Source organism: Mustela lutreola, chromosome 12 (genome assembly GCF_030435805.1).
Source record: "Mustela lutreola isolate mMusLut2 chromosome 12, mMusLut2.pri, whole genome shotgun sequence".
Lineage (NCBI taxonomy): Eukaryota > Metazoa > Chordata > Mammalia > Carnivora > Mustelidae > Mustela > Mustela lutreola.
In genome coordinates this window covers 92,941,876-92,960,805 of record NC_081301.1, presented here as the reverse complement: position 1 = coordinate 92,960,805, position 18,930 = coordinate 92,941,876, and the positions used below count along the sequence as shown (strand labels likewise).

At 41.7% G+C, this 18,930-nt stretch overlaps 1 protein-coding gene across 2 annotated transcripts in view; it reads left to right on the top strand.

The window, feature by feature from the left end:
* The window catches only part of PUM3 (pumilio RNA binding family member 3), a 49,629-nt gene that overhangs the window by 6,358 nt on the left and 24,341 nt on the right, over window positions 1–18,930 (top strand). The window contains exons 3-13 of one of the 2 annotated variants that reach the window (XM_059141593.1): window positions 436–654; window positions 3,152–3,287; window positions 3,886–3,961; window positions 5,598–5,691; window positions 5,960–6,026; window positions 6,821–6,995; window positions 7,946–8,049; window positions 9,027–9,105; window positions 11,344–11,442; window positions 12,300–12,353; window positions 16,186–16,266. In XM_059141593.1, the coding sequence (XP_058997576.1) occupies window positions 436–654; window positions 3,152–3,287; window positions 3,886–3,961; window positions 5,598–5,691; window positions 5,960–6,026; window positions 6,821–6,995; window positions 7,946–8,049; window positions 9,027–9,105; window positions 11,344–11,442; window positions 12,300–12,353; window positions 16,186–16,266 (1,184 nt within the window). The remainder of the gene's footprint in view (window positions 1–435; window positions 655–3,151; window positions 3,288–3,885; window positions 3,962–5,597; window positions 5,692–5,959; window positions 6,027–6,820; window positions 6,996–7,945; window positions 8,050–9,026; window positions 9,106–11,343; window positions 11,443–12,299; window positions 12,354–16,185; window positions 16,267–18,930) is intronic. The other variant, XM_059141594.1, reaches the window with a different exon arrangement.

Genomic DNA, 18,930 nt, shown 5'->3' with positions numbered 1-18,930 from the left:
TAGTTTGTTGATTTTCTATAGTGAATCTGTATTGTGATTTTATAAATCAGAAATTTATTTGAGAGAGAGAGAGAGAGCACCCACATGCAGGTGGTAGGGGAGGGACGAGGGGTTGCAGAGGAAGAGAGAGAGAATCTTAAGCAGGCTCCACGGCCGGCACCGAGCTGGACCCGGGGCTTGATCTCATGACCCTGAGAGTGTGACCTGAGCCAGAATCAAGAGTCAGACACTCTACTGACTGAGTCACTGAGGCGTCCCTAAACCAGGAATTTTAAATTTTGTTTTTACTTTTTAAAATCCAGTTCTCCGTATTCGAGAGTAGGGCACAGTAGGTTTCCCTAAGGAGTGTGTAATTTTATGTAACAAGTACAGTCCAGTGAATAAAGAGATCTCAGCGCAGGATCACTGAACGGCGTTGGTGATTATTATCCCTAGATTCTGGCTTGGCAAAGACGTTTCCAAGGAAAGCTGGCAAGGAAGCTGGACCTAAAATCACATCTAGGAACTTCGAGAAACGTGCCGTCACACCTGGGAAAAAAGGTGTCCAGCAGTTCAGAAATAAGCAGCAAGGGGATAAAACACCAAAGAACAAATTCCAGCAGGCAAATAAGTTCAACAGAAAGAGAAAATTCCAGACGGACGGTAAAAGTGATGGTAAGCACTGATTCCTTCAACATAATCTTTGTGGAAGCCTTGTTGGCACCCGCACTGGGGGGTGGTGGTGGGGTGCTCTAGAGGTCTGGTAGACGCCCCATGCTTGTTACTTGACAGGCAGCATTTGGGGTGGTGAGAATAAGTAAGCCCCAGAAAGCACCTTCCCCAGTCAGAATTGTCTTCTGGTGCCTGGAGTACCTTCCTTCCCAGACCCCTGCTGGACTCTCCACGCTGTGGAGTTCGGATGAGCTGGAGCGACTTTGTGCAGCAGAACATCCGTGAAACATCCCTTTCTGGACGCCGAATTTTATTGGTTGATTGAATGATTCAATGAACAAATATTTGAGTTTTCTGTGCATTTTGCCAGGAGATGGGAAAGAAGAATTGTCACAGCCCATAGGGGTGTAGGTGCCATGTCAGCTGGAGCTCTTGGCATGGCATTTTATTTTATTTTATTTTTAAGATTTTATTTATTTGACAGAGATCACAAGTAGGCAGAGAGGCAGGCAGAGAGAGAGTGGAGGAAGCAGGCTCCCTGCTGAGCAGAGAGCCCGATGTGGGGCTCGATCCCAGGACCCTGAGATCATGACCTGAGCAGAAGGCAGAGGCTTTAACCCACTGAGCCACCCAGGCACCCCACTGGCACGGCATTTTAAACACACACACACACATATTCTCACGTGAAGACCTGTCATGAGGTAGCCCTGGTTCCTTTTCTGTGGGAGCGATGTTCCTGACGTGTCAGGATGGATCTCTGCTTTTATTTTCTCATATATTTGCGTGTCGGCACTGAAGGGGATTGGATATTGGAGGTCCTGAAGCTTTCATGTGTACCGCAGCTCGCCATGGCAGATGTCAGGGCGCCCAGAAGCTGGTGGAATTAAGTGAGCTCGGTCAGGGTCAGCCCTTCTGTTCTGTGTGGTACACGATACCCTGATACGAACAGGAAATACGCCCTCTGTTCGGGCAGTCTCTGGTTACCACCGGGGAACAGATAAGTAAGGGGAATAGTGAAGAACGCTGTAGTAAAGCGTATAGCCATTAGAAATTATGTTCTTGAGAAATAATTTAGTTTTGTGGAGGAACGCTTACAGTAGAATAATGTTTCAGTGAAGCAGTGAGATTCTGAATTTTTAAAGATTAATATAAAACATACATAGGATGGGGCGCCTGGGTGGCTCAGTGGTTTGGGCTGCTGCCTTCGGCTCGGGTCATGATCTCAGGGTCCTGGGATCGAGCCCCGCATCGGGCTCTCTGCTCCGCAGGAAGCCTGCTTCTCTCTCTCTCTCTCTCTCTGCCTGCCTCTCTGCCTACTTGTGATCTCTGTCTGTCAAATAAATAAATAAAATCTTAAAAAAAAAATACATAGGAAAGTGACAGGAAGAAAATAAAATGTTACTACTTCTGTGTCGGTTTTGAGATGATAGGGGAATTTTGTTTTTTGCATTTTCTAAGTTGGTTTATAATGCATGTGTTTTCCAATCTGAGGAGGGAGACGTTTAGAAGGTGGTAATTCTCCAAAGGGTTTCTCAGATAAATAATACCCATTTTATTAAGTTGTTCTTTGTTTGGCCTTAGTGGGTTTTTTGATTCATTTGGTAAGATACTTAGCTTTTGAATACCAGAAAGCTCTAATGGAAAGACACTGGACTTCCAGAGCATTACTCTGTAGAAAACTGAGACATTTGGACTAGGTACCATCATGAGTAAGAGGCAGCAGACCACGAAGCTTCGGGGTTGTCTCTGGGTTTCAGCCCTGGTTCCACAATTGAGGACTTGTGTGACCTTGGACAAGGAACAGAAGGAATTTCTTAGTGCCTTTGTGAGAAAGGTAATGTTAATAGGGTTGTTGTGAGAATTAAATGATAGATAACGACACTCAGAGTACTGAAAATTTTCATACATTTTTCCCTGTTTTAGTTTGGACTGATTTTTGTTTACATTAAGAACTAATTTTGTTTATAGTGAGAACTGATTATACCTAAAGTCTGAGGACTGTAATGTTTTATAGTAGAATTTTTATTTCACAATTGAAAAGGAAGCTTAACATTTTTCAGTTGCTTTCATAATCCTTTTTTTTTTTTAAGATTTTATTTATTATTTGATAGAGATTACAAGTAGTCAGAGAGGCAGGCAGAGAGGAGGAAGCAGGCTCCCTGCTGAGCAGAGAGCTTGATGTGGGGCTCGATCCCGGACCCCGAGACCATGACCTGAGCCAAAGGCAGAGGCTTTAACCCACTGAGCCACCCAGGTGCACTCTGTTAAGAGTCGATATGTAGCTGTTGAATGAATGAGTGGTTGTTTTCAACCAAATTTAGAATGTATAAACTGCTCAGGAAATAAAATAAAAGTCTGAGTTTATAGGAAATGATATTTTTACAGCGAATGTTGGTCCTGATAAGTGATTGCCCTGTGTGCCTCATTCGTATTGGTTTGTGGTGTTCAGAATGTTAAATGTAATTTCTGAAATGACCAGAATAATTTCTCTAATGACTAGAATCAGCGGCCAAGAAACCTAAATGGGACGACCTCAAAAAGCAGAAGAAAGAACTAAAGCAAAGCAGGCAACTCAGTGACAAAACCAACTATGACATTGTTGTTCGGGCGAAACAGATTTGGGAGATCTTACGAAGGTAATGCTACCTTGTGGCATCATTATTAGTCCCTGGAGAGCACGGAGGGCTGCGTGTGCCCCTCGTGGGTAGTGAGCCGTCCTACCCGGACCTGCACAGCTCTGGCGTTATTCAGGGAGCCCTCAGTACTGTGCTAGGCCCATTGGTGTGGGACGTCCGCTTGTGGCAGGAGTGTGCGGGGTGACGTGGATGGGGTCAGACACGCTTATGGAAATGGGTGAGAATGAAAATGGATCGGAAATGCTTTCTGACAGAGTTCTGAGAAAAAGGAGGATAGTCTCTTATCTGCTCAGTTTTGAGATACTTAAGTATTTGGTATCGTGGACAAGTTTTATTATTTTCCTTACTTCCGAGGTTCTGGCTGCGAAGATTTAAATTGATGCATAAAATTACACCTTGTGAGATGAGTTCTTGTCTTTGAGAAAATTGCTTTTCTCTGGCTGTTCTGGAATAGTAATTTTAATGTCAGAGGTTTGCTGCCTCCGAAGAGAAAATCACACCTACCTCGGTGAATGTACGCTGGTAGGGTTTTTAGTTTCTCCTGTTTAAAATAATGTTTTTACTTAAGCTCTGTTTCCCCCTTTATTCTCATTTATAGAAAAGACTGTGACAAAGAAAAGAGAGTGAAATTGATGAGTGATTTGCAGAAGTTGATTCAAGGGAAAATTAAAACTGTAAGTAGGGCAGGCTCACAGTTGTCTGTGTTAACAACTGAAATCGACTCGCTGTCAGGAGGGGTTGGGTGACCATTTGTGGTCTGTGAAGTTGTTTTAAATGTATTTGGCCACAGATTTCAAGTACCTGTTACAATATTCACTAAATAAAAAATTTGATAGTTGGGACCTTACTGCTGAGAAATTAGTAAAATATCAAATATTTGGCTGTGTTACTTTTTTCAAAAATTTACTTGCGGTAAATCAGTGTTCTTTAAAGTTGCCTTGAGGAATTATTAGAGAGTCTTTCTCTGAACTCCGTATGCTTCCATATGTTCTAAGTTGCTGGTTTTTTGAATATATGATGTTAACAGATGATTACTTCTTTCATCATTGCTTTTACAAACATCATACAGAGATCTTTGAAATACAGATTTGGGAGTTTAAACTAATTTTCAATGTTGCTCCTAAATTGTATTTTATAATAAACTTCTGTTGACGCTTGTGTATTTGGGTAAATACTTAGCTGACTGTTCACTTGTGAGACAACAGACTTAGTAGCTTTGGGGACCCTGGAGGGGTAGCCTTTGCCAGACCACATACGTAGGTCTAATCAGATGCTGTTTTGCAGTTTGAAGTCTTGAACTACGCAAGTTCCCAGCAGTTGTTTTCGTCTTTATTCAGGAAGAAGTCTTTTTAGGCTAGAACTTCTCAGTTCCAGCAGTAGTCTGTGATCCTTGATTCATGAGTATTTTACACTCAACTTTCCCAACTACCCTTCGGTTAATACTGCATGGCCTTGGGAGTGAAGGTGGTGTTCAGATCCTTACTCTGCAGCTTAAAATGTGTGTGCCTTTGGGCAGTAACAACCTCTGTATCGATTACTGTGTGCTAGGGGTTGTGTAACCATCGCATACTTTGTCTCCATTAACTTAATGTCTTTGTCCATGAGGGACATTTGATACATCTGGGATTCAGAGAAGTTCATCCCCTGGGTCATAGGGATAGTCTGCTCCTTAACTTCTCATAAACTTGCTTTTCTCATCTGTAAAATGGGCATAGCAACAGCACATTCTTTTTTTTTTTTTTTTTTTTTTAAGATTTTATTTATTTATTTGACAGAAATCACAAGTAGACAGAGAGGGGGAAGCAGGCTCCCTGCTGAGCAGAGAGACTGATGCGGGGCTCGATCCCAGGTCCCTGAGATCATGACCAGAGCATAAGGCAGAGGCTTAACCCACTGAGCCACCCAGGCGCCCCGCAACAGCACATTCCTAAGGTTCCTTTGACATCTAAATGAGGAAAATGTACTTGAAGCATCAGTCCTGGTTATGTAGTAAGTGATCAGTATGTACAAAACAGCCATCTTTTTAAAAACTTTTAGTTTTATCAAAAATATCTCTAAACGTTCTTTAAGGAAATTATTCTGAAATGCATGGTATGTATGATAGGTGGCAAAACCAAAGGATGTCATTTTGTACAATTGAAACCAGCATTTCTTCTCCCGATCAAGCTCGGTTTGATTTTATCCATGAGGACCCTACCTTTTGACTAGCAAGGAATAATAAGAGCAGTAGCAGTAAAACATAATACTGTGATAAAGACACCCATCTTGAGAGAGAATCCGTGTAAAGGCCCAAACTGGTCTTTCCTGCAGATCGCATTTGCGCACGATTCCACCCGTGTGATCCAGTGTTACATTCAGTACGGGACTGAAGAGCAGAGAAAACAGGCGTTTGAAGAACTGCAAGGTATTTCTTTTATGCGGAAGATTAATTGTGATTATTCATACGAAGTCCCTTTTTCTCTTGAAATACCCAAGACTGCCCTGGAAAATAATTCTTACTGAGGGAAAGCCGTGTGTTCTCTGTAGCACCTTTTTTTGTTTTATTTGTTCATTGCGTGAGACAAGTTAGGAGAGCTGTCTGTGTTCCCAGGATTGTGCATTTTTGTGGTTCTTTGCTTCTGGGGGACTGTAGTGAGGCTAGCCAATCGTTGTAAATGTATTTTGTGTTTCAGATGATTTGGTCCAGTTAAGTAAAGCGAAGTATTCCAGAAATATTGTGAAGAAATTCCTCATGTATGGGTGAGTTGTTTTATTTATAAAATTTATCGTCACTGGTTTTTTAAAGGTGGGGATACCAGTTGTGCACGTGGTCTGGGATCCTAATAATGGCCCCAGGCAGATGCTTGTGATGTTTCTGGGGCGGGGCGCGTGATCTTAAAAGCAATTATTGAAGTAATATAAACGATGGCCTTGCCTTCAACACTCTTATGAGGGTATTTTGATGCCTTGGAAGAAAAGGTGACCAGTATTTAGAAGGTGGAGGGCTAGGAGGGGGAAGGGGAGGAGAAATAGTGGGGTTAGGGTTAGAAAATGTCAAGACAGGATGGTTTCCTAAGTTAGCAGGAATTGCTACTTGTCCTGACTTCTTTTTTTGAGCATAAGGTGCCATAATGTGCTCGCCAATAGTGAACAAAATTTCCAAGTATTTCGGGGTGTAAAGGAACAGTGTACTACAGGGAAGGGACACCAGGCACCTACTGTGTGCCAGTCCCAGTGCCTGTGCACCCGAGGTCACTCGGCCCTCGCCCCAGCCACATTCTTGGTGTCCTGTGACGGAAGAAGCTGCATCCTAGAGAATTCCAGTAACTTGCTCAGGATCCCTCAGCTGCCCGGCAGAGTCTGGTCTCCGACGCCGGGAGCCGGCTGGCTGCTGCGGAGGCTGGCAAGCTGGAGGTGGCCTTCTCCCTTGCGTTTCTCCGGGGGGGCCCAGCAGCCAGGATTTGGATGGGTTGGGCTCAGGGCAGTTAGGGTTTGTGGCCGCCCGGCTTTCTTCTCCCATCACTGAGCTTTTCCTGCCGTCGCACTGGGCTTAGGAGTAAGCCACAGATCGCAGCGATCATAAGCAGTTTTAAAGGCCACGTGAGGAAGATGCTGCGGCACGCGGAGGCGTCCGCCATCGTGGAGTACGCCTACAACGACAAGGCCATCTTGGAGCAGAGGAACATGCTGGCCGAGGAGCTCTACGGCAACACGTTTCAGCTTTACAAGGTGACAGCCCAGACGTTCTGTGAGCGCTCGCTCTTTCTCCGTGTGCTGTGCCTGACTCTGCAGTGCCCTGTTCTCAGGAAGTAGTTTTGCTTTGGCTGGTCCGTTAAGACACTTTCTCCCACCGTTTGTTCTCTTAGACGGTTTCGCTGGTGTGAGCCAGGTGGTCATGCTGACGGCTCTTCCTCCCAGAGCACTGTCCCTAAATCCCCTTTAAAACCACATTGTTACTCCCTCCCAAGTGCTCTGTGTAGTGCTTCGGTGTGTCCGTTTTCTGACGGACTGGGGGGGACGACTCTTAGTAGGTAGCAAAGCTTTGTACCCGCCCCCGGCTCTGGCTGAAGTGCCTCGGGCTCCCCATCTCTGCCTTCCGTGTGTCTTCATGGTGTGGACTGTGCTTCTCGAGTTTGTGTCCAGGGAGGAAAGGGAGCACAGAAAACCAGTCTTGGATGTAGTACAGGGATTGAATCAGAAGGAGGCCAGGAAGGGGACTAGGACAGTTAAAGGGTCTGTTTCAGACCCTGTGACATAAACACACCCCTCTGTCTCCAGGGATACGGATTATTTCCTGGCTTGCCTCCCCTAGTCAGGTTCAGCTCCTGCTTTGAACTGAGTGCTTTACTGCTTTTGTGACTCCCGCAGTAGGAATATCCCCCTAATTACAAAGCGTATGGTGGCAAGAATTTGTGAGCTGACTACTTGATCTTAAGATTAAGCACATGCTGGCACCTGTCGACTGGTCGAATTGGTCAGCTGTTTGGGCTGGCTTTTTAAATACATTGATGGGTGTATAGAGTAAAAATCAGACAATCGAGTTACTCCATGAGTGTATCTACAGCAGGCCTTTCATTATATAAATAAGGGAAATCTGAAATTTATATTAAGTTTGTTTGAATTAATTATGTTGAAGAAACTTGATTAAACCTAGAGGGGTTTGATTTTTCTCGTTGTAGTCGGCAGATCATCCAACCCTGGACAAAGTATTAGAGCTACAGCCAGAAAAACTACAGCTGATTATGGATGAAATGAAGCAGATTCTAACTCCAATGGCCCAAAAGTAAGAAAGCTGATTTTGTCTTTTCTTAGCATTTGAAAGAAAGAAATGTTATATAACCCTCACATAGAAAAGGTAGATGGTTTCCCAAATAGATTGTGCTAATGACATTGGATCCTGAAATTTAGATGTTCAGGCGTGTGGCCTTCTTAACATTTGCACCGTAGTGGAGTAGTTAAGGTGTAGCCTTTGGGACCCAAACTGCCCAGGTGGGAATCCTGGTGCCCCCCTCACTTACCAACTCTGTGACAGCCGGGTGACGTAACCTCAGCTTCCACATCTATAAGATTGGGATAATAGTAGTACATGTTCCATGGAAGCTTATGAAGATTAAAAGGGTTAATGTTTCTAAAACACTCAGAAATAGTGCTTTGCCCATAAAGGCAGCCGGTGTCTGAGATGGTCCATGTCAGCCTGATACCTTCGTGCTGCGACGGTCTGCCTCCACTGTACGTCTGTATCCCGCAAGCATCACACGGGGAACCTTGCGTCGGTTCGGGCCTGTTGCAGTTGCTGGTGCTGTTTCGTTCTGTTCATGTTTTAATTGAGCTAAAATTATTTTATGAAGCTAAGCATTGTGAAGGGTCCTTGACAGAAAGAAAATAACTGTAAAAAAGCCGGTGCACATAGGGATTTCTGATCACATGTCCGTTGTTGGGTAAAAGCATAGATGTCCTTACTGAAGATGGTAGAGTGTACTTGGAATGATGATAAGTCTTGGCCGACTAGATACTAGAAATTTGTATGCTGGTTTTGATTGTAGAGGCTACTAAAAGATTTAGAGGCTAGAAGGTGGTTTTTTTTTTTTTTCTTAATTCCTAGTATATTGCTGAAGGATGTATTCTGTCTTACGACGTTACATTTGCTAAGCCATTTCATTGGCTTTGAGTATTTTAGGACGACTGAGGCTGCCTCAGTGTCTGTTACTGTATGGAGTGCTAGATCTGACACAGTCTGTCTTCCCTTTTCTCTCTTTTCAGGGAAGCTGTGATTAAGCACTCATTGGTGCACAAAGTATTCCTGGACTTTTTCACCTATGCGCCCCCAAAGCTAAGATCAGTAAGTTCTTGCTGTTGGTTTTTAAAGCAAACACAGAGGAAGAGCCATGTTAAAATGTAAAACACTGCTTTGAAAATTTTGGAAATTTTAGATAGTTGTTTATTTATTTATTTGGGAGAGACAGAGGGGAGGGTACCTTAAGCAGGCTCCACGCCCAGCATGGAGCCCAGTGCGGACGCAATCTCCTGACCCCTGAATCATGACCTGAATCAAGATCAAGAGATGCTTGGCCGACTGAGCCACCCAGGCACTCCTGTTTCCTTATTTAAAGACGATAAGCCAATCAACGTCTTTTGAACAAGCCTACTAATTCCATTTAGATATTTGCCAGAAGACAGTGGAATTGACCATAATTCTATCACTCTTGTTAGATTTTTATATTTTAATTATTAGCCAGAAACTGTCCTCCAGCTAACCATACTGAAAATTAACTCACAAATAGTTGTTCGGCATGCCAGGGGTTTGAAATTCCGCTGTGCTGATAAAAAATCATGTCAGCATTAAAAGGCTAGGGGAGGACACTTCTGTAAAACTAAATGGACCATGAACACCTGGACCTTATACGCTGGAAGGATAACACAGAATGGAGATAATTTGTCCTGCCCTTCAAGTCACTGATGGGAATACAAATGAGAACTCATCATTTAGTCCCCAACTTCGCTGGCCTCGTCAAACCGAACTCATTGCCTGTTTGTCCTCATTGCTGTGGTAAAGGGTAACTGAAATAATGACCCCGACTTCTCGTTAACAAGTAGGCCGGGTTAAACATTCATAGGAATTTTGACCCTCTCAAAATTGACATAGGGAAGGGGCGCCTGGGTGGCTCAGTGGGTTAAGCCACTGCCTTCAGCTCAGGTCATGATCCCAGGGTCCTGAAATAGAGCCCCGCATCAGGCTCTCTGCTCAGCAGGGAGCCTGCTTCCCTTCTTCTCTCTCTGCCTGCCTCTCTGCCTACTTGTGATTTCTGTCTGTCAAATAAATAAATAAAATCTTTGAAAAAAAAAAAAACTGACACAAGAAAAGACCTTCCCGAGAGTAGCTGCTCACCTAAGCGTATGGTCCCATGAACATAGCAGCTGCTGCTTCTCTTTTGGGGATTTCTCTCTCTTTTCTGCAGAGCCCAGTTTCTGACAGGTCTGGATTTACTAAGGCAGGACTGTATTTTGGGAGTGAGAATATGAGCACTTGGGTATATTCAGTGGTAGAAAATATTTTTTTTTAGTGTTGAATGTATTAATAACACAAAAGTCATTGGGGACTTAGTGTGAATATACATTAATGAGACAAATCTTTCCGGGCCCTGGGGCATTCACTCTCCAGTGGGGTGGCTTTGAATAGATTCGTAAGTTGAGATATGTAAGCTGAGAGCTGTGTCCTGGAGACCCATCCTGGGGAAGGATAACAATAGTTAAAAATGAAATCACTTGTTCCTTACTGATGAAACTAGGCACCTACCTTTCTCTTTCATGGTCTGAGACTTTGTTTTTATTTTATTGATTTGAGATAAATTTTTAAATTGGGAACAGACTCAAGTGGGGTCCTGCAGCTTTTAGCTGTCAGAACTCATGTACCTCTGTAGGCCAGACTTCCCAGATATAATTATGCACTTATGTACATGGACGATGAAAAAGGAAGTTTATAAATAAACTGAACTACCTTGTAAGAAATTAATGACTGTGTTTTTACTAAGGGGTCGTTGATAAATGAGGACCTAGTCTCATAGACTCATTTTTCTTAGGGAACTATTAAGTGTTTTTATGAATTGTTAAAATGATTTCTAGAAGGAATCCAATGATAAGCTGAAAAAGAGAAACTTTTTTCAAAGTTAGTGTTTGGTTTTTTGTTCATTATATACACTATTCTCTTAGGAAAGAGCATTTTTTAAATTTTATCTGGTTTTACTGTTAAAAACCCCCTTCTTACCACAGTTACTTCCTAGGTTTCTTTTTCTTGAAAAATCTTTTGGAATATACTACACATCTATATACCTTTTTGAATGGATAATTGGTAAAACTCCTCAGATATCTTAATAGAAATTGCTACCACTGCTTGCTGCTGTTGATGGGGAAGAAAATGTTTAGACAAAAGTTGTTTCTGTATCCGTCTCTACAAAATGAAAACTTAAATTGTTAACTCCCTGTACTCTCCTTCGTCCTCTGTGCATAACTGCCCCTCAGTAGACAGATTTTAAAAAGGCAGGAAGAATACAATAAAGCTTTGGTGGCATTATTCCCACAGGAAACGATCGAAGCCATCCGCGAAGCCGTGATCTACCTGGCGCACACACACGATGGCGCTAGAGTGGCCATGCACTGCCTGTGGCACGGCACACCCAAGGTCAGTGGTCCCAGAGGCCTGCCCTCTCCCACGGGCTTTGCCCTGACGCGTGCAAGCAGCATTGTCTTTGCGTGGTTGCACCTCGGGGCCTCCCGGGAATGGGATTTTCTGAAGGCCTGGTGTTTCTTTGTTGGAATTTTCATGTAAGTATGAAAAGCTGGAGTTGTCTTTATTTGGGAAGGGACCCGTAGAGCAAGTCAACACAATGTTTATGCCAGGCTGACCTTTATAGAAATTTTGGTACCTCTCGGGTCCTTCGATTCCTCATTTAATGATCTTCGTGGGGGCGGGAGAGGCAGGAGGTCCTCATGAGCCGCTCGGTTGGCTCACGTGGCTGTTCATGCTTGCAGGGAAAAGGTGAAAATCCCTGTTAAATACCGAAGTTTCACAGGGGTGACCCGCACTTCCTTGGTAGTATAATTTTGCCTTTAAAAGAGTTCTGCTTTGCCCACTTTTTAAATGAATACAGATTTAATTTCTGTTCAGCAAGTAAGTATCAAATACTGTCTACACTGTGCTCTCAGGCATTTTGTAGGAGTTCAGACGCCGAATGAGTTCTCTCCATTCTCACTGTTGTAAAAGAAGGTAGTTTCACTAAGTTTGTCTTATGGCTAATAATTCTGTGCTTCTGTATTTCGGTCTCTGCATTGTCACGAACAGGTCTAAGGTTGTAATAGTTCTGAAAGGACTTAAAGCATATTGCCATTTTTTTGGGTGGGGCGGTCTGGCTCATAACTGTTTTCAGTAGTGAAGAGAATGCCAGACTGGTGGGAATTTTAGTACTATATAAAATTTTTGGCTGTAATTTTTAAGCGATCACTGAAAGCTATAACAAAAGTTAATTCTTCTTTTTTAAGGACAGGAAAGTGATTGTGAAAACAATGAAGACTTATATTGAAAAGGTGGCCAATGTAAGTATAATAAAACCACAGTTTATTAGGTTTTTGTTTGGTTTTGGCTTCTCTTTAAGCTTTATTTATTTATTTATTTTTAAGATTTTATTTATTTATTTATTTGACAGACAGAGATCACAAGTGGGCAGAGGGGCAGGTGGGGCAGGGGGGTGGTTTGGGTGGGGGAAGCAGGCCCTCTGCTGAGCAGAGAGCCTGAGCTCAGGGGGCTCCATCCCAGGACCCTGAGATATGACCTGAGCTGAAGGCAGAGACCCAACCCACTGAGCCACCCAGGCGCCCCTCTTTTTGAAGTTATTTTTAATAATAAAATGAAATCACTTCTATTGCAGAAAATTTGAAAACTGCAGAAAATTGCCAAGAAGAAAATTGTTCCTTGTTTTATTACTTTTTCTGTGCATATGTTTGTATTTTAATAATACTAAATTTACACTAAATAAGATTTCTCCTTTTTTAATTTAACATTCTCTTGTAACAGTTTTCCATTTTTAGAAGATACTTTGTGAGGGCCTGGTATGTACTTCTTTAATGAATTTGTCCAATTATGTTATTAAGCATGGAAATTACTGCCTAGAATAAATTTGTAAAGTCAGCAGAGAAAATTCTAGTTAAGTTTTATAGTTCTTTGGGATCCTTTGGAGATGCTGTAACAGCTCTCCAGGTGAAATTGTAGAGGATACGAAAAGATTTTTCTGAGGGATTAGCTGCCTCAAAAAAAAAGTATTTGTGTGTATTTAAATACTAAGTGGTTTTCCATAGTATTTCTGGAATATATGTAATAGTAAGCACTTTTTTATTTTTGAGTTACTTTGAAGTTCTAATTTACTGGGGAACTAAAATTGGTTGAAAACAACTATTTCCTCTGAAGAGTCCAATGAGAGCTGCTAGCGTCTGGGGAGTACTTGATTTGGCCAGTGCTGCTGCACACACACACCTGAGTTGGTACTGTGTGACCACATACATACCTGTCATCTCTGTAGGGCTGGAGACTAGCGAGAGCACGGAAGGCCCTGTGGAAGGGCCTATAATGAAATGAAAGAAGAGATTCTTTAGGGAGCGGTTTCCAGAGTATGACAAGATTTTATTAGTCATTATTCACCACGAAGTAAATCTTCTGTATAACATTTTAATTTGAATATTTTAAATTAGAAAGAAATAAAAATAGAATGTTAATAGAAAATTCTGGAAAGCATTACTAGTAAAAAACATCATTAAATAATAAAATTAGATTGTTTTAATTTTACAGTTTAGTGGTAAAAACAGTTTTTGTTTTTACTTTTTGTCTTTGAGACCCTAATCCCAGCCAGGCACCATGAGAAGGAGAGATTAACAGTGCTGTGCCTTTTGCATCTCAAGGAGTTGCCTCCACAGAGGGGAGAGAAGCTATTGGCAGCCCATGGGCTCGATTTATGGTTATTTAGAAGTGTTTACATTTCCAAATATTGGCGATTCTTGACATACTCTCTTATTTCGATCCTTTTAAAATTTTAAAGACTGACTTCGTGGCCCAACAGTCGGTGTGTCTCAGTATCTTGAGGAGAACTTATCTTGTGGAGTTAGTGGGTGTGGTTCTCTGCAAATGTCAATTAAATCAAGGTGGTTGATAGTGTTGTTCAAAGCATCAGTGTTTTTACTGATTTCTTCACTGGCTAGTTCTCTCAGTTGCTGAAAAATATTAAAAGCTCCAACTGAAATTGTAGGATTGTCTTTTCCTCACTTAAATTTTGTCCCAGCTTCTATTGTTTTCAGCCAGTGGTTTGTTTTGTGTTTGGGCATCTTTCTGCATGTGAGACTTAAAAAAACCAGAGACCAGTGCGTGTGTACCCTCTGCGTATTGTTCTCTACTTCGTGTTCTCTGCTCAGTCCACCTCAGGGGTCATTTTATTTCAATATATATGTACATTTTATCTGCTTCATTCTTTTTAATGACCTGATAATGTTTTATTATATGATTTACATAATTTACTTAACCAGTCCTTACTGTTGGGCACTTGAATAGTTTCTAGTTTTTTGTTATTTTAGACAGTACTCAAGTACTCTTTTAGTGCATTTGTGGAAGCACGTCTGTAAGGTAAATCCCTAGAAATGAAATTGTTAGATCAGAAAATACATGCACTTTAAATTTTTATAAATGTCAGTTGCTCTTTAAAGAAGTTGAAGCATTATACGTTCTCACCAAAAATAAAGAAACATGCCTTCTTTTTCCCAGACCTTTGCCAAGTTAGTATATTAGCAGGGGTTTTCCCTTTTGCATAGATGATAGGTGGAAAATGGTATTTCATTGCTTTAATTATTGTCCTTAAAACAAGTATTATTTCATATGCGTTTTTAAAAAAATTTTATTTATTTATTTGACAGAGAGAGAGATCACAAGTAGGCAAAGAGGCAGGCAGAGAGAAAGGGGGAAGCAGAATCCCTGCTGAGCAGAGAGCCTGATGTGGGGCTCGATCCCAGGACTCTGAGACCATGGCCTGAGCTGAAGGCAGACGCTTATCCCACTGAGCCATCCGGGTGCCCCTGTTTCATACGCTTAAAGCCACTTGTCCTTTTTTTTTTTTTTTTTAAGATTTTATTTATTTATTTGACAGACAGTGATCACAAGTAGGCAGAGAGGCAGGCAGAGAGAGAGAGAGGAGGAAGCAGGCTCCCCGCTGAGCAGAAGAGCCCCATGCGGGGCTTGATCCCAGGACCCTGAGACCATGACCTGAGCTGAGGCTTTAACCCACTGAGCCACCCAGGTGCCCCCACTTGTCCCTTTTTTTTCTGTGAACTGACTCTTTGGGTTCTTTGCCCATTTTTAGTAGAGGGTTGGTCTTTATATGGTAAAGACGTTAGACCTTTGTTATTTTTTTCTATTTTATTTCTAATTGAAACATTATTACCTGCCGTGTTCTTTAGAACTGACTCTAAATGAGTGTTACTAGAACTCAGATAACCTTCTCAAGGTAGAAGATTGCTATCCTTATGTAGGATATAAAAAGAATATGCTACCAGCTCTGAAAACACTTTTTTCCCTCTTTTGTCATGAGGTAGAATTTCTTAGACTTCGGAAACAATGTTAGCATCACAGAAGTAATTCTGTTATTTCAAGAGATGACCATTGTGAAAGTCCCAACATTTTTTAATCTTGTGCTGCTATACTTTGTAAAGTGGTTACTTTTATTCTCATAGTATCTAAGTATATGCTTTTATTATTTAGTATTTCTCTTCTGATTATATAGGATTATTTTAGAGAAATTAGACAGTATACAAAAGAAAAAGAAAAATCATTTATAACCCTTTAATCCAGCAGGGACCATTACATTACAGTGCTTTTCCTTCCCTGATTTTCTTTGTACACATATTGTGTATATTTTGTATTATATCTGAGTTTATTTGCTTTATTTTTTATGATTAAAATACTGATATGTATATCTGTACATAGATACATGCATACATATGTACATATAAATAGTTTTACATTCTTGGCTGTTGATTCCTCACCCCCCCAACTTACACTTGCATTTTTTAGTGTAATTTTCAAGGAGTATTTATTAACAGGATACCTGTTTTTGAGAGGTGTTATATCCTGGTTAGTTAAGAGAAATGAGACTCGGCTACTTGATATTGAAGAATGTGCTTTTGTTTTTCTTTTTTTTTTTTTTTTAATCAACCTAGAATATAATTAACTAGGTCCTGATAAGAGAGGAACTTCCTTTGAATGGCTTTTATCTCTTTTCGTGTTATATTAGACAGTTGTCAGGCTGGTAACCTTATAAAGTGCCTCCATGGGGAGAATGAAAGGGAGAAGCTGTGCATTCTTCTAACGTTCCCTAGCTTCTGTTTCTTACAGGGCCAGTACTCCCATTTGGTCTTACTGGCGGCATTTGATTGTATCGATGATACTAAGCTTGTGAAGCAGATAATCATATCCGTAAGTAATTCTCATGATCTTGAACATATGTTAAATTGATACATCGGTCAGTTCGATTTTACACCTGTGTGTTTAAAGATGTTGAAGTGTGTTTTCTCCTGGTATTTTGGGATTTTTTTTTTTTTTCAGTTGTCTCAGTTCTGTTTTGTGACATTTGCTTTTTTTCCTGTGTAAACCATGATCTTGGAACTTGATATTAATATTATTTTGGATTTGCAAGGGACTGGTTACATTAGGATCCCATGGCTTTTTGACCACATGATTTGCTAAAAGAAAAATGAGTCAGCAGTTCTGTATTCAGATGTGATGAGAAGTTCATTGCTGTAGTAGTTCTGCAGTTAATTATTCAGGGACTCAATTATTCTCGCCTCCCTTTGGAGAAACTACCTCCGCACAGTTCCCTGGTTTATCATTGTCTCAGTGCTGGGTGGGGCTGGAGAAGAAAACCGATAAAATCTCATTCAGTTGTGATACTCCTTAGAGCTTTCATGAAAGCTTTTTCAGAGTCCTATTAAAAATTCTTACTAAAATTAACAGACCAGCTTCCTTTTTTCATTTCAGCAGTTCCTTCTGAGTGTGGTGCAGTGACCACAGAGTGGTAATATAAATGCAGTTCATTTAACGCTAAGCTGGTCTTCAGAAAAACTGTGGTCCTTTGGTGAAAGCACTTCAGAGTAACATTTACCTCCTTCAGTACTTGCCTCTTTTCCTGACTTCTGAATGTGTGATCCTTTCTTCCTTTCCTCTCTTTCTGGTGTGCGGGGGATGGGGCTGGGGGGCTTTGTGGTCGAGGTTCCAGGGTGAGATTCAGCCTTTGCCATGTTGGTAACAGTGACCAAATTTAGAAACATTCTTAAAACCATATGATCTGTACAGACCTGGATTATTCATTGAGGCATTACACAGACCTTTGCTGGATACCCACAGATGGGGCCCTTCGGGAAATCTTAGTGACAAAAGCTACTTTCCCACCATGAGCAGGGAGGAGCCGTGTGGATGTGCAGAAAGAGACTTTACCTGTAGGCACGTGGGGGTGCTGTGGCCTCTCTCTGCAGCCCTTCTGGAAGCGCAGAGCTGGCGTAGTGGGGAAACAGGCCGGCGAGGGCAAGGTTAGGTGCCAGCGGAGGGCCCCAGTGTGTGTGAATTTCTCATGCCCTTGCTGTCATGTTCCGACTTTCCCCTTGACTGTTTTAAAATTGCGATGACTTTCTTTGGGATGGGATTGTGGGAAGAAACAAGTTGGCAAGACTTGCATGTCACAGACGGAGTATTTTGGCATGTTCCTTGTGACTTTATTACCCTTTTGACTCCAATCAATAATGATTGTTTTTCATTCTGGTGACAGAGATGGGAGGCCATAAATTGGCAAAATGAATAAAGTTGTTTCATGAAAATGGAAACAGGCTGGGCTTTTGAAAGTTGCTTTGTTTAATATTTTCATAACAACTAAAATTTGCATAAGGGTTCCAAATGGGTTTCACAAGAAACCAGGATTGGCCACCACTGTCTGCTAGATCAGTTTTTTCCAAACTGTCGTCCCTCTTCAAGTTGCCGTTGAAACAGTTTTAATTCCTCGTGCTTATCCGTTTGATTCCCACAACTACTTGAGCTGCATTCCTTATGCCTTTCTCATACTTAGGGCAGCTTTCCCTGAGAATGGCCTGATGAACTCTCGCTTCTAACTGACGGAAGGCTCAGCGGGTTCTGGGTATCATTAAACTATATAGCTAGTGATAAAATCCAGGAATGCTAATCGCTCTTGTGTTTTTCCCACCACCACAAAACCTGTTGCAGTATTCAGTGCTTTAAAAAAAAAAAAAAAACCCCAAGGAAGCATAGCGTTGGCCAATAAGCATTCTGATCAGGGTAACCAGGCTTCCTGAAATGTCAGGTCGGAATCCCAGCCGGGTCAGCTGAGCCCTCAACTTCTCCCACCCACTTGACTTTCTAGAATAAACATGTTTATAGAATTTGATCCATTTACCTCTGGAATTGTTGGTATGATGCAGCCGCTTTGACAGCAGCGTTCCTCTCAACAGGAGAGAAGTACCCTGACCAGCTGTTTGAAAGGAATAAGCATTGCGGTGTCCCTTTAAAATACTACTATTTTCTAAATACACAGAGAAGTACTAAGACTAATACAGCAAACACCCAGCCTCCCACCATCTGAGAAAGAAGTAAAACTTGACACTTGAAGTTCAAGCCTTCTGTGTACCTGCCCGTGCTTGCCTCTCCCCCTCCCCCACACCCACTGTAATAAATTGTGTTATGTATTGTTTGCATACACTCCCTTATCCTTCGGCTGTATGCAGATGAATATGGCCCTGTTTTGCATGTTTATGGATTCTTTGTAAGCATGTCTTGTATGTTTTCTCCTGCGACCTGCTTTTTTTCTTTTGGCATTAGGTTGTGAGATTTCATCGGGCTTGGCAAGTCTTTTTTTTTTTTTAGTAAAAGGCCAGGTTGTAATTATTTTAGGGTTTGTGAGCCATTCTATGATCTCTGTTGCCTATTCTTGGTTTTTATGTTTTGTTTGTTTTTAGCGACCCTTTAAAATATGAAAACCATTCTTACCTCATAGAATGTGTGAAAACAAGCCACAGGTTGGATTTGACCCATGAGCCATGGTTTGCCCACCCTGTTCTAAATCACTTGTAGCGCCAA